The sequence below is a fragment of the Microtus ochrogaster genome, linkage group LG1 (genome assembly GCF_000317375.1).
Source record: "Microtus ochrogaster isolate Prairie Vole_2 linkage group LG1, MicOch1.0, whole genome shotgun sequence".
In the NCBI taxonomy this organism is placed as follows: Eukaryota; Metazoa; Chordata; class Mammalia; order Rodentia; family Cricetidae; genus Microtus; species Microtus ochrogaster.
In genome coordinates this window covers 8,796,368-8,812,187 of record NC_022027.1, presented here as the reverse complement: position 1 = coordinate 8,812,187, position 15,820 = coordinate 8,796,368, and the positions used below count along the sequence as shown (strand labels likewise).

General features: G+C 48.0%; 1 protein-coding gene across 1 annotated transcript in view; it reads right to left on the bottom strand.

The window, feature by feature from the left end:
* Upp1 (uridine phosphorylase 1) overlaps positions 1-14,125 on the bottom strand; it is a 17,773-nt gene extending 3,648 nt beyond the window's left edge. The window contains exons 1-5 of the mRNA XM_005359199.3: positions 13,919-14,125; positions 12,642-12,728; positions 5,990-6,054; positions 2,854-2,971; positions 1,002-1,160 (exon numbers count right to left, since the gene is read on the bottom strand). Coding sequence (XP_005359256.1) covers positions 1,002-1,160; positions 2,854-2,971; positions 5,990-6,036 — 324 coding nt within the window. The 5' untranslated portion in view covers positions 6,037-6,054; positions 12,642-12,728; positions 13,919-14,125. The remainder of the gene's footprint in view (positions 1-1,001; positions 1,161-2,853; positions 2,972-5,989; positions 6,055-12,641; positions 12,729-13,918) is intronic.
* Positions 14,126-15,820: the final 1,695 nt, after the last annotated feature.

The following is a 15,820-nucleotide window of genomic DNA, read 5'->3' as shown; positions in this document are numbered from 1 at the left end:
GAGGAAGGAAGCAGCTGCCATTCCTAGGTAACCCTGGATAATGAGCATGCTGTCTGATAGCTGAAGCCATGCCCAAAGGCCCTTATCTATACCAGATAAAGTTTTACCACTGCACTTTTCTCTTGCCCTCTCCAATTTAGCAAGACAAGATAACTGACTGGTTGCTCAATCCCTGACATCGGATATCTACTGACTGCACTTTTGCCTCTGCCATATTCTCCTGGCCTCTGCAGCATTGCATCCCCACTCCACAGACCTTTCAAAGACCTTCCCACCCTCACATCTAAGATACCTCCTCTTTCCTCCCCGGGCAGGTGCTGTCCCGAAGGCAGAGCCCTAATGCAGAGGGACCCCTTTCAGAATGGCAAACACAGGAATCGCTTCCACAAGTTGACTTTGCTATCAGGTGATTTTACGTGACTGATACGCTTGGAGGTCTAGCTGACTAGTGTCCAGACACACATCTCAACAGGACAGGGATTCACTGTGAGCTGTAGTTCTTCATTTTATTAATGCCATCAAAGGAAATCAATCGCTAGAAAACGATTTCTTTGGTAGGATACTGGAGATTTCCGTAATCACTTTTATTGCTCACACAACCTGCATTATAAAGCAGGTCTGTCACTATGAGATAGAAGAGGCAGGGAGACCTGGCATGTGGCTCTTCTTCCAGCCCTGGGCCAGGCAAGGAAGCCCACCCCCACACCTGCCACCCCCACACCTGCCACCCCCACACGGAGTGGACAGCTGTGTATATTGACATGCGTATCTGCTTTTGTATACCGAGGCTCTCCAGGAAGCTAAGCCTCAAGGGCTGGAGCCTAGGACTTACTCATGCCCAGATGCCAGCTGCTAAGAGCTCACCATGCTCCCAGCCATTTACAGTAAACAAATGTTAGGGTAACAGCTGTTCAGCTGTTGGCACAGGCAGAAGGGGGGGGGGGGCGCACAGGGCCTTGCAGAGCATGGAGACCAAATCCAAGTGAAAGGCAAGTACTCACGCTCACGGACAGCACAGGTCCGACTTTATACATGGCGTAGCGGTCAGTGCCTGCACAGATGTTGGGGTACTCTTTCCCTGGATGGTCAAGGCCCAGCTCAGCAGCCACATACCTGATGAAGGTGCTCATCCGGGAAGGGCTTCCACCAACACACACAAACTGAAAGCAGAGGACACCGTGTCGTTAGAGCTCTTCAAGTTGACTGGCAACACTGGGGTCACTGCAAACATCCTAGCAAGTTGCTGGGCCGGACCTTTACCAAGAGTATCTAAGGAAGTGAACAATCAACTTCCCTGGGAGAGTTTAGTAAGCACTGCTCAGCACGGGCACCCAGAGCACAGTGAGGTCAGCTCTATGCAGGCCCTGGCTGTCTTTGAAAAGGCAAGAGCTTTGGGGAGCCTCGGCAGTTCGGATGCTCAACTTACTAAACCTGGATGGAGGTGGGCGGTCCTTGGACTTCCCACAGGTCAGGGAACCCTGATTGCTCTTCAAGCTGATGAGGGAGAGGGACTTGATCAGGGGAGGGGGAGGGAAATGGGAGGCGGTGGCGGGGAGGAGGCAGAAATCCTTAATAAATAAATAAATTTAAAAAAAAAAGAAAAGGCAAGAGCAGGCACCATGCTGGGTCCCATACACCAGGTGGGAGGCAGTCTAGGGTGCTGGAAGGGGGTTTGGGTTTAGATTCAGAAGGTTGGAATACCTCACCTCATGTGACCAGAGTGACCCAGTGTTAAGTGGCAAAGAATAGCGTCCCAGTAGGGGGTTGGGAATTTGCAGGTGGAGAAGCAAAACCTTCGCTTTGTAAAGTGTCATCTAAGACTTTATTTTGCCAAAGACTAGCAAATAGTCAAAGTGATTTAATGGAACCTGAGTATAAAAGAAATAAATGCATATCTCTAAACATGAAAAGACATTTCCAGGGCTGAAACAGAAAAAATAGATTAGCAATATTGGGAGGATATATGGAAATTCAATCAATTAAAAAACATGAAATCTGCCCACCATTTGCTACCAAAGGTGAGTGCTAGCCATGGCAGATGGGGTCCAGCTTCAGTGTTCAAAGCCCATCTTGGTTTTTAGTTCAGTGTGTTAATTCCTCTTTAGCAGGATTAAACATTGAAGAGTCCTGTTGTAGTAGTATGGTAACTATAGTTACCAAAGAGCCCTGTTTTAATAGTGTGGTAACAGTTACCACACCTAACTGTAAATTGCAAGAGAACCAGCAGACAGGATTCTGAGTGTCCTGAGTTGTGAACTTGGGGCTGACCACTCTGCTTACCACTTCATATCACATACAGGAACTAAATGCCACACTGTTCCTTGCAAAGATGCAAACAGATGTCTCTTAGAAACAAATTTTAATAAAGAATTTTACAAAAATTTAGGACACCCTGGCACTGAGAACTGAAGACTCTGTACTGGAGGTGTCTCATTAAAATTATCCCTCTGATAATTAAAACAATAGCTCCAATATACACCTCCAACTACAAGCAGGGATCATACAGACTCCATATTGACACCGCACCTCTTGGAAATCCTTCCCAGCTCTCTACATTGCCTAGACTGCCCCAAACTCCTGAGATCCAGAGTCGCTGGAGCCATAGGCATCGGCCACCTTGAGTGGCTCAGGAGAGTCTCATGCTGTTGTTCACATATGAAAGTTCTCAGAGATGAAGCAGAAGCCTACACAGCAGTACTTAACATCTGCTATCCCTGTAAATGAAAGATAGCCATTTGCAAAAGTCTGAGAGAGATAGAATGCATTCCTGTCCCCTGTCAATCATCAGTGCATAGGTGCAGCTGTACTGAAGAGGAGGTCAGAATCCATAGTAGCAATGCCGGGGCTTTTTACCTTCACATCCCCAAACATAGCAGGGAAATCGTGGGTGCTGGTGCTGAGGTTGAAGTGGTAGAGAACATCTTCCTTCATGGTTGCTATGTTTGGATTTGAAAGCTGGACGAAGCAGTCACTGTTAGGAACAAAAGGTGAAAGGTTTATAGGACACGGATGTGTACGACCAGCATTACCAAGATATGGTCCCCATCCAAGAGGTGCGTGAGGGACACGGTGGGGAAAAGACCCAAGCAGATCATGGGGAGAAGAAAACCACACTGCCAAAGTCCCTACCTCTCTTCTCCTTTCTTTTAATCCCTCTTTGCTCTTAGGGCAGGCAAATCAGCAAAGCCTCAAAAGAGCCAACAAAATTTAAAGATCAAATTGATAAATCATTCAACATAAAGAATGCTAGTTGATATATTCAATTTATAGTCAATACAGAAACTTGACGGTTAATACGATCACTATTGGACATATGGACAGAAATAGAACAAAAGTCTCCTCTGCTGCCAGAGATAACTTTTCCGATCTGAGTGCCTAGAAATTCCTTTTTGGATCCTGTTGTATTAGCTCCTACTGCTCAGAGCTGTGACACTAAGCATGTCCTGAGGGGATGAAGAGGACAGATGTTCCTAGTTTGGAGCACACGCTCTTGCAGGAGGACCAGAGTTCTAATCCCAGCACTCACATGGTGGCTCACATCTCTAACTCCACTTCCAGGGAATCCACCACCCTCTTCTGGCCTCTACTGTCAGATGCAGGCAGGCAGGCAAAACACATAAAGTAAGCCTCCACTTTCTTTCTTTAGAAGATTGTTATGATATGACTTTCCACCATCTTGCTTTTTTGTAACATTTTGTAGGAAGGTAGAAAGCCAGATGGTAAATATGGCTCTAGACCATGATGCTTCTGCCTTAACTCTGCCCCCTGTCTCCTGAAAGTGATAGGGACAAGGAAGGCAAACACATGGTGGTATCTTCAGTGAAGTTCAATTTGCAAACATCCCAGGGCCAGATCACTCCATCCTGACCCTGCCAAGCTTTCTCAGAGGCAGTCTTCAGCATAGCTGCCTCACAGCACATGCACGCTGATTTTCAAAAAGTGTCTCCTTGGCAGGATGAAGTGGGTGTAGGTCCTTGAATATGGAGCGATCATGCTACCATTCCTTCCTTCTGAGTCTGGCTTTCTGCCCAGAGCCAACTAGTGACACTTTCTCTTCAATCTAACTCAAGAGAAAAAGATGAGAAAGCGGTGATCCAGAGATCACTGCAGTATCACAAGGACTTGAAAATGGTGCGTGTTGAGTATGGACTTTATTCCTGAGAACCGTGCTGCCAAGCTAATGGCCATAATGGGTTTGTGGGGATGGAACCTGCTGTTCCATTGGATCCTCGCCACTTCACAAAGGACCTTTCCCCCCTCTAAAAGATCAGCCTCACACGTTTTGGTCACTTTCACTTCCTTTTTTAGAGAGTAGACCTCACTGTTTCCCAGACTGGCCTCTACCTGCTATGTAGCCTTGAACTCCTGATCTTCCTGCCTCTCCCCCAACAGTGCTAGTGAAAGAACCCTAGCACGTGAGGCAAGCAAGCCACTCCCTCAGCTCCTATTTCTTTTTCTTTAAACAAGTTTCATTTTGTAGGCCAGAATGATCTTGAACTTAATATCCCAGCCTTGGCCTCCCTAGTGCTGGGATTACAGGCAATCTGGCTGTCTACATCTTTAGAAAAATCTATACAATTAAGCCAGGTGGTGGTGGCACATGCCTTTAATCCCAGCACTCGGGGAGGCAGAAGCAGGTGGATCTCCGAGTTCAAGGCCAGCCTGGTCTACAGAGCAAGTTCCAGGATAGCCAGGGCGGTTACACAGAATAAACCCTGTCTCGAAAAACCAAAAAAGAAAAAAAAATCATACAACTAGATGCAATTAATCTAATTTTAATTATCAAAATCTCCTGGAGACTATGTCATGTCTCCCCCATATCTATCTATCTCTCTCTCTCTCTCTCTCTCTCTCTCTCTCTCTCTCTCTCTCTCACACACACACACACACACACACACACACACACATCAGTCATACATGCAGGGTCACTGCTGACCAAGCCCTGAGCTGCAAACCTTGCTGAAAAAGAGCAAGCAACCTGACCAAGGCACAGAGAGCGCCCACCAACTGACCCCATTCTCCTGGCAGATTTCCTTGCTTTTTATTAGCAGGAGGAAGCCCTTTCTTGTGGGACCAAAAGCAGGGCATGGGCAACTAGGCCTTCCCAGAAATCATGATTGATCTCTAGGACAATCTGAAATCCCAGTCATCATAGCACACCCTCCAGGCACTTAACCATATCCTCCTGCAGGATGTGGCAAATAGGAAACACAAAACAGAAAGGGCCAGCTTCTGCTCCAAAATGACACAACAGGATGTGATTAAGACAACACGGCCACACACAGAAAACCTTTCACACACAGAAAACCTTTCACACACAGAAAACCTTGCACACACAGAAGACCTTCTTCACTTGTCAGTTCCAACAAAAGCAGAATGGAGAAACAACCACAAGAGCAAAGATTTTAAAATTCATTAACACTGACATGTATGTGATCTGGAACCGTCTCCAACATACTAGCTAAAGGATTTAAAATATCAAGTCGGAGACAAAAATATTTAGTCGACCTCAGTTTCCACTAATTTTATTCTGCCTTATTATCACCGAATTCATTTACCAAGTATCCACAGAGGGCCAACCACTAAGGCCACATTAAAGGAGGATGGGTGCCACCTCACAGAGCCCAAGCAGATGCTGGACAGCCCTAAGGTAGGGAAATCAGACTCATTGGACTTGGAACCCATGCAGGAGGTCTTAGGGTAGAACATGTACTCACTATGGCATGCTCAAAACCCTGGGCTGGAGGTGCACGAACATAATCATACACACTGGAGTCAAAGACACAATTTAGCTCTTTAAACAAAGCCTAAACCTAAGAGAAATCATGAAAAACTACAAAGCAGGGAGAAAAAGAAAATATTCAAGATTCAGAAACAAGACTGAGTTAGGTGATACACGGTAGATTTTGTGTCAGAAAAAAATGGCACAAGAAAACCTATATAAGAACACTTAATAAAACCAACACGGCCCAGCATGGATCAGTCTTACTTGTGATGGTTTGTGAGGTCCTTTGCTTCAGTTCCTGTTGCGGCCATCTTCCCACTGCACAGGCCCTAAGGGGGAAGCATCACATGAAACAGAATCAACCCAAAGGTCCCTAGGGTGCTGCAAGGCGTGCAAAGTTTAATTAGTCTGTAGGACATTTGTTTAATTAGCAGAGTTCTTCACATTTTCATCATGTCCATTATGGGAAATGTACACTGTATATACGCTGTGTGTGTGTGTTTGTGTGTGTGTGAAGTTCACATGGGTGGACCTCACAATCGTGCATTTTAGGAATAAAGTTCAAGTTTCCTAGCATCCCATCCCAGCAGCAGTCAGGGTATCTTTGACCCTACTGACCACATCCTTCTGCTGCCTTGCCCTTCTGGAAGTCTTGAGGGTCCTCTTCCTGTTAAAGAACAGCAGCAGTTGCAGGGATTTGAACAGAAATGGAGCAGCTGCCAGCTCCAGAGGACGTTGCTGAGAGGGTAAGGACTTTAAGCTGCTGTCAGCCTGGCTGCAGAGCCTGTAGGAGGAAAGCAGCATGTCCAGGCAGCAGCATGCACAGCCACAGCTCTTTCCCCGGTGCTCACATGGGAAGTAAGGAAAGCAGAGCTTCCGGAAGAGCCATGGGCCACACACCACTAAGGAAAACTGCAGGCTGTATGCAGGCATTTCCTAAACCTGGGCTGAAAGACCCCTCTGCTGGGAAATGCACTTCTAGCTGTCATCATAACATACTGATCATTTTCAGTAAAGTTTGCAAACCAGAGACAATTACAGTAGATAGTTCCAGAGAAAATTCCCATGCAATTGGTGCTTGTAACCTCTTCGTCTGGCTTTTGTTCTCATTTGGCATGAGAGACAGACTTGTCTGGAAATGCCAGCTTGTTGCTGTCCAAACAACGGATGGTGTGAATTCTATTGCTTTTGTTGTGGTGGTATGGAGGGTGGAGCCCAGGGAGGTATATGCGCCAGGCAGGTGCCCCACTGAGAAGCCACTCTATCCTGGGAAGGAGGTACCATCCCTCACTCACCCTGTGATACCCAAGTCAAGCTCGCTGCTGAGAAGGAGCGCTTATGTCAGGCAGAAAATAAGGAGGGCGGCTTTACCTGGGAGTGCCGCCGGAAGCACAGAGCTGCTGGGTGGAGAGATGTGGTCCCTATGCTGTCCCTTAGGACTGGATGCTGGGCCATGAGGCTTTCAAAACCATTTTGACATTTACATTATTTTATTATACTGGGGATGGGCATGCCACATCGTATACGTGGATGTCGGAGGACAACCTATGGGAGTCAGAGATCTTCCTTCCATCACGTGATCAAATCCAGGCTCAGGCTTGGCAACAACAATGCTTACCCACTGAGCCATCTCCTTGGCACCAGTTATTATGTTGATGGCATAGTACATTCTAAAGTTGGCCTAGGTGACATGACTAGCAGCATGGGAGACTGTATGAGGGAAAGACCACAGAAAGCCCGACAGCATTGCCTCAGTTAGGGAATGTGGAGGGCACCAGTTAGCGCCTGGATCCTTGCTCTGTGTCAGCGGGATCTGGTACGTGTCAAGGTAGTGTAAAACAACGTCTGGTCCCTAATTTGCGGCGCTGTTTGGGGTGGCGTAGGTGCTAAAGCCCTGACAAAAGAAGTTCATCACCAGCGACAGACTTGGAGACCAAAAGCCTCACAGCCCTGCTCTTTCTGATCCGTGTTTGCAGTTAGATGTAAGCTCAGTTTCCTAGCCGTGCCTCTACCAAGGCTGCCTGCTGTCCTGTGCCCCAGCCATGGTGTCTTTACCTCTCCACCATGGTGGTCTTTACCTCTCCAGAGCTGTAAGCACAGATAAACTCTGCCATAAGTTACCTGGGTACAGGTGTTTTTATCAAACAATAGAGAAGTCACTAATATAACAGGTAAGAAACACTGCGGGGATTCAGAGAACAAGGTGGTTTGAGCTTTTACAGTCTGAGCTGGCAGAAATGAGGAAGCCTCTCTGGATTCCCTCACCGCAGAGTGGAACTAGTTCCTTCCCCTAGCCTGACTTCCATCCTACCTCAGGAAAAATGAATAAATAGAGTGGAGCTACAAGAGAATGTCTGTCCCTAGGCTCCTTCCAGTCCCAACGGGTTGTCTCGGTTCATCCCCTGACAATCATGCAAACTTTCACGGCTGTCTTGGGTTCCTGCTCTTGTGCAATGTTAAGCCGTTGGGCAGACACAGCCTGCTGGGATTTGAACTACAGTCTTACCTTTTGGTGTATTGATAACATGCAGGCCCTTTCTCCTGCTCAATCTTTGCTAGTTTTGTGAGTGAACCTTGAGGAGACGTACGGATAAGTTCCCTTCCTCTCTAGAGCATGTACAGCTGAGAAGATATGAAGACCCGGGACACAGTGAACCTGAATGTGGTTCTTGTGGCTCACCACGCGAGCGAGGAGATGAATGCAGGGCAGAGAAGGAAGGGAACCAAGAAACTGAGAAAGCAAATCCTGCAGCTTCTTCCCTTTGGTGACACCTGGGCTCCAAGTCAGGGGTTTGGCGCCACCCATGTTCAAGGCGGTCTTGCCCTCAGTAATCCTCAGGTAACAAACACCCTCGCAAGCACATGCAGACATGTACAGCGCCACACCAACCTCCTAGACGACTTGAGAAGCAGTTTGCTAGAAAGACTAACCATCAATCACCCCTATAGAAATCGTGCCAATAACAGCTTTGCTCAAAAGCACCAGTTAGGTTGCATGGTCAGAAGAATTTGCAGGAAAGGGGACACTTACAAACAAACCAAGAGGGTGGGGTCCAAGATAACTCTACTAATGACAGAGGCTGAGGAGTTGTGGGGGTGGGGGTATTACACGACCCATAAAAATGCCCTCAGGAAGTCTCTAGACTCACTCAGGTGCCAGACAACCTGTGAACACAAAATCACAGCGCTTGCTTCTTCTGTTAAACTGAAATTCGCTAGTCCTCCCGCCTTGGGGGGGGGGGGTCACACAAACAAACAAAATGTCATTAGCTTCCCTCTAGCTTGCCAGAGATCAGTGTCATGTGGTCTGTGACAACAGCTGTCCAGTTTACTTTGGAATCACACACAGCCCACTTCCACCCTAAACACACTTCAGGATAAGCCTCTCGGCATTTGCCTTTGTATTGTGTCTGCCTTTGTATTGTGTCTGTCCCCTCGGTTGTCTTAACCCTTGGATCAAATTCTTCTCAGCTTGGCATGTGAACACATTTGAGAAGCGTTTTCATCCTGGGACTTAACACAGAGTTAACTAGGCCTGTGGCTGGCTGAAGCGACGTTACCCAGATTGTGCAGCAGCTGGGTACCCACGGTCCCTCAGCCTCAGAGGCTCAGACAGAATGGCAGGGGCAGGACATTGGCAAGACAATAACTCAGCATTTCCTGGATTCATTCACCACTCATTAGCCTCAAACCTCAAAGCAAGATGCTTCAGCGGAAGGAAAACATCTTCTGAAACCACACCCATGACCAGGAGACAATTAGCAAACTCTAGCCCAGCCCAGAAGAACCACTGAGAACTGCTTCTCCTGTGCTCGGAAAGAAGCAGGCTTATCTCTGTCTACCCTTGGGCTGGCGGTGAAGCCAGTCCACTAGGGCGCACTGGGACCTTTCTTGCTCCTAGTATGTGATTTGGTCTCATTCCTTTCTCCATCCTAGAAGAGCCAGCTGCTTGGGGCAGAGAAAGGACGATTGAACCAAGAAACACGGAACCCATGAGGCCGTAGAGAAGGGAACCCTCTGCTACAGAAGGCCAACAGTTGAGCATTGCAAGAGGCAACCAGGACACAGACAAGAGGTGATCTCCAGACAATGTGTCCCTTCGCGTACCAGGAGATGACAGGGAGAAGCATCCACAGCGTGTTGTAAATAGGAATAATGGAGACCTGCATGTTAGACCTGTATAAAGAGGTTCCAAATAAACCCTGCTTCGATTTGAAAATCCTCAAGACCGGCCTGTTAAGGCTTGGTCACCAGCTGTGGCACTATGGAAAAGATGGTAGAAATTTGAGGAGGGAGAGTCTTGTGGGAAGAAGTTAGGCCATCAGGAATGCTGGAACCCCCAGCCTCCCCCACACCATGTTTTTGGCCCACCTCTTTCACTATGTATTCCTGCCAAGATGGACTGTACTACTATAGGACCAAAGCAACACAGGGCCCAACAACTTGGGACACAAACCTCTACAACAGTAAGCCAAAATAAACTCTTTGTTCCTTGAACAAAATCCCTTGGGATTTTGTCATAGTGACAGAAAGGTCACTTACACAGTGACATAAAATTTTTGAGCAGAAGACATCTGAGTTTCTGGAACCCCTTCTGCCTAAAAGCAAAAGCTCCCGCAAACAACTCAGCAAGTAATCTGCTCTTCTCGTAAATCCATGCTGCACCCAAACAGCCATGGTCATCAAACTAGTACACTTCCCATCTGCTTTCTGGAAGTCCCGGTTAGCTTTTAAGATCATCTGCAATCCTGTCTGTCATCCCAGCGCTCAGGAGGCTGAGGCAGGAAGATTAGTCTGGGGGCAGCTCAGAGCCCAGGAGTTCAAGGTTAACTTGAGCTAAAAATCAAAACAAAAACAGAACAGCACAACAGCAAACTCACCAATACCAGGCCCAAAATGTAACCACTGAAATACATTGTTTCTCCAAAAGCACCTTTTTCTTACCCTCTCAGAAGTCATGTGCCCACCTCTGTTGCTAGGCCCCTTCCATCTCTGTTAAGGTTGCAGTAATCCCCAAATTCTACCCACTTTCTGGGTCACCCTTTTTGAACGAACACCTCCATTATCTGCATAGACGGTAATCTGCTCTCTTGCCAGTCTGTTTTTGTTGTTGTTGTTTGTTTGTTTTTGTCATCTAATTTGCAGGCAAGCTTGGGTGGCTGGAAGACACAAGTTGTCTCTGAGGCTTCATTGCAACCCGGGTTTGAGGGCCAGGAGCAACAGCAAGTGTGACAAAATGAGTCCAGGGGAAAGTGCACAGCCAAGGATGCTGGCTTTGGTAGGGGCAGGGATGACATCCTAAGGGCTGACTTCTAGCTAACATGACAGGAAGTGCAGTGTCGTTTGCCACGTATGGAGCTCATGACAGCTTATTTGTTGAAGTAGCATGACTCAGGAACACGGAACCTATAAGTGTGACCCTATGGGGTCACCAACAAAGGAGACGTGAGCCAGAAAAGCAGCAATGAGAAGTCCAGAGGCCTAAACACACCAGCAATAACTTTCTCAACTCAGGTTTTCTGCCACAAAAAGTTTTCACTAATGATTCTCAGAATTTAGAACCACCTTTCCAAGAATGGCCACACCTGGAGGAAATCCAGTGTTCTCATGAGCTCAAAATCCAAAACACAGGACATAATTCCTCTCCAAAAACCATGTTTTAGGGTGACATATTTAAGTTAATGAAAACAAAGGGAGACGCTTGCCTCTTAGTGAAAAAGTTTCTCTACCCCAATAAGCCTTTCCACCAACGCAACAGTCCAAATCAGACCAAATCCAGCTGAATTAGAAAAAGCCCACGTTTAATGGATATACAGGCTCCCAGATGGCATTCTGCCCTCCACGCTGACAGGACCTGCCCTCAGTCCAATGCTGCCCTCCAATCTGACAGGACCTGATGGTTTAGCTTGCCCTGCGGGACCTGCACAGACTCTAGAAAGTAGCCCTTCCCCTCCGTGTACATCCTGCCTCCTCTACCTGCTGCCAAACTGACTCATTAATGAGATTTTAAATTTCAACTTTACTCTTGATATTTAAGATATCAAAGTCAGAGCAATAGACTATTTACTTCAGTGCATAAAGATTTACAATTTTGTGGACCGAAATGTATATTAAAAGTAAATCTGTGTGTGCGGTAGTGTGAGTTTAGACAGGCGGGGAGAGAGGTGGAAAGAAACTACTGAGTGCTTATCTGTGAGGAGAAACAGGGAAGTTTCTCTTTTGGTTATGCATATGATTTTTATTTTGCTTTCTTAAGAAAATTTCTTAAGATTTTTGTAGTCAGTAAATAGAGCAAAAATAGGGGGGTGGGATTTTGACAAAATCCAAGGTAAAGAAAAACTAATGTACCCATTAATGTTTAAGAGCGCTGAAAGTATAACAGTATCAAGAATATAACGTGTGCCCAAGCAGCGCATGCTGAATTAAAGACATGCGTGGTAATGAGGGTTATGCTGGGACTAGAAGGTCCACTTGGCCTCTGAAGAAGGGAAAAAAAACAATAGCCAATTGGCTGGAAAGCAGGGGTGATTTAGCCCAAAATGGAGATGGGGCACAAACTTCACAAGTTGAAAGAGAAGGCAACAATGGCAGGCCCCGGGGAATGGTTCTTTCACCCGCAAAGACAGCTTAAGACTCCATTCAAGGAAGTAACCATGTTTTTGTAAAGGACTAGGTTACAGAATATGAATGAAACCAATGTGTTTTTGTCTTTCAGCCCAGATAGCACCCGCAAGAGAGAACAGAGGCAAAGAGAACTAGGAACTTAAAGTAAGGAGAAGGGGATAGAAGGAGATGGAGGAAAAAAAAGGAGGGGGGATTAGAATAGAGTGTGAACAGACATCTAAAGCCTTCCTGTATTGCCTTCATGGGAAACGTCCCTTTCTACCCTAGATTCAGGGTTCCTGGGTAAACTCACTGTCAAAAGATTGGAGGTCCACGTCCGGGGAAGGTTGCCTGAGTGTCAGAGACCACCCCAGTCACCGGCGAGTCACTCCACCAAGCCCTGGAGGGAGAGAGAGGCGACAGTGAGCCAGGTCTGCAAGCAGGTTATTACAGAAAAGAGCAGTAAGGAGGGTGAGGTGGGTTCTTCGCAAATCAGTTAGTGACATTTAATACGCCCGACGAGAGTTTCCCGGTTGAACTGCAGCCAAACAACTCGGAGCCAATATTTTATGAGATAACATTTGGTAAATCAATTACGAGGAAGTCCATACGAGTGATCAAAATGAAACTATGTTCCGTCCTTCACGAAAAGGCAGATGTAATGCTTCCAGCTCTAATTTTCTGGGTGGCGTGAGCTGTGCGAGGGTTCTGGTTCTCTCTTTCCGGTGCCGGACTGGACACTCTGGAAACACCTGGAGGCGTCTGCTGGCCCTTCCCCTGCTCGTCCCTCACCTGTTTGCTCAGCTGCACTCTCCTCACCTGTGCGCCCTCACCTACTCGTGCCTCAAGCGCTTTCCTCCCCTCCCCTCCCCTTGCAGGCTTCGTGCCCCCCCCCCCCCCAGTATGGCGCCTGCGCCTTCATTTGCTGAGAGGTCACGGGCGGGCACCAAGCAGAGCATCCCGAGCACGGTGCTCGCCGAGCGCTGTTGCCGTCCTCCCACTTTCACCGCTCACCCTTCCGCTCCCTGTGGGGTCTCATCTTAGGAGCGGTCGCCCGGAGTCCTTTTCCCCCCCGACCCCCGGAGCTTCATTCCTCACTTACAGGCTAGGAAAGCCCCCAAGGGTCCCGCAAAGCAGACCGCTCACCGCCCAGTCCCAGCCGACCGCGCGAACGGCTCCGAAGGCTGGAGAACAGTGAGAAGGAAGCAGCGCGCCAGTGTTTTTAAAGGAGGAAACCGACCAGAAAGGAGAACCTTGATGACCGCAAACACACCTCCTCCGATCTGTCACCCACAGCCCCGCCCAGGGGTCACCACCTGGCGTCGACCCCGCCCGAAGGCTCAGCCGACAGCACCCAGGGCGTGCTAGCCCAGACACACCCCGTCCGCACCTACTCTGGCTCCTTTACCCTCCACCCCCAATCCGGAAAAGTTGCCCGGGAGCCTCCAACTTCTAAGTTTGCTTTCGTCTGGGGAAAGCTGACAATTTTTTTTTTTTTTTTTTTTTTTTTTTTTTTTTGTTATCCAGAGCCATCCCTATGGCCCCATAGCCTCCTTTACTGTGGATGAAATCACACCCAAGCTATCTCACCTGTTCCACAGGCAAAGAAACGCTCTGGAAGCGGCTGTACGGCTACCCAAGGTCACCTCTAGTGCCAGGGCCCAGGTCCATCTATCTGGTAACGGGAAGGGAATGTGCCAGAAATGAAGGACAGCGTAGATGCGGTCAAGAATGCGGAGCTAGGCTGCTGTAAACTGTGTCCTTTCAGTATCGCGAGCTAGCTTGTTTTGTTTTGACTTTTTTTTTTTTTTTCTTCCCCTCTGGGTCCGTCTTGATCCAGAGATATCCTCCGTAGTTGAGGGAAGGCCAGGGGAGCGCTTGCCCAGTAGGGGAAATGACTCATTCATTCAGTCACAGCTATCTGGCAGAAGGCACCCCTGCCCTGTCCCGCACTGTGACTCCCCACCCCCAGCTGCCAGCCGGGCCTGCCAGTCCTCTGCTCACACAGTTCCTAGCTTGGCTTCCCCAGCTGGCCGGCACTCTGGCGAGAGGACCGAAAGGCTTGGGAATGAAGAGGGAGGAGAGGAACACAGCTCAGCACAACTACTGTGTGCTCTCACCAGGACCTAGGTTCCTAAGAACCGGCGGGAGCAGAATTGCCTATCATCCTGCGCCTGGAAAGAGGTCTCTCCCTTTCATTTCTAAAAATCTACAATCTCGATTCACAGTACCAAAGCCTAAATTCTCATCACAAAACTCTGCAGATGACTGAGCCCGAACACGATATTGTATCTGCTATTTTCTAGGCTACTCTGAAACCAGCATCATCAAAGCCTGTGGCAGAGAACAGAACCAGCGCCTTGAGAGCTGTAAGAGCCACCTCAGCGGATCTGTGTGGGGTAGAACGACCTGAAGCTCAAGGGCCCCGCACTAGGGCCTTGGCGCATCGCCATAAAAAATTGACTTAAACGAGGGGCCTATCCAAGGCCAGCCAGCACCAGAGAATGATGCCCCATTATTGTCAAGTAACAAAATCTGAGAGCAACTTCCAACTACTTAACAATCTCCCAAAGTTAACACTATTTTAGAGAATAAAGAGGGTGTGTCCCCACCCCCACCCCCACCCCCAGCTTCGCTATTTTCCCATTCCTGGTCCAGGTGCTGGTGCCTGTTGCCCACCCCCAGACCCCCACCCCAGTGAATATAAAGGTGGGTGTGTGAGAACAGACTGAAACTCTGAGCCTGAAGAGGAACTTTCTCCCGGGAAGTAATTCGGGTCTCCTGTCCCACCACTACATCGACATATGCACATTTATGGGCTTTTGTGTCCACTTTCCTGTTCATTGTAATTCTAATATGGGCAAGATAGGAAGAAACCCCCCTCCCCCCATCTAGGTCAGGTTCGAATATAAATAAAGCCATTTTCTTTTCTTTTTTCTTCTTTTAAACAAAATTCTGCTTATCGCTAAAGTGGCACACAGCAAACCAGAGACTCTGGTTGCATTGTTTGCATCCAGCAGCTGCCCTAAGCTTTCTAGATCACTACTCCGGGACAGAACCTCCCCTCCTAGTTTCTAGAATCCCCCTCACTGAGGACAGCCGCTGAGCAAAGGTGATTTTCAAACTGCCAGCTGGCCGTATTAGGAGGGGCCACAGTGGGTAACAGCCAGCATCTTTATTGTTAGTGGGAACAACGAAAGGAAAAGTTCCTTCTGCTTTATGTGCAGAAGGGCACGTACCTCTGTGTCACACACAGTCACAGGCTGCCCAAGACTACCATCTTACTCACGAGGCACACCCTGCCCCTTCCCACAGCTCAGGGACGCTCAGGGTTCAAGCCCTGAGGACTTTTTGCCAACCTCATGAGGCATGAAATTCCATGGTCTCCTGTCCTCTCGATGACTGGCCCTTTGATGGAATCCAAATGACCAAAGATGCCACTAGTAAGGACTGCACATTTGAAGGTGGAGCCGGCTCAGGCAGCGTTATCTT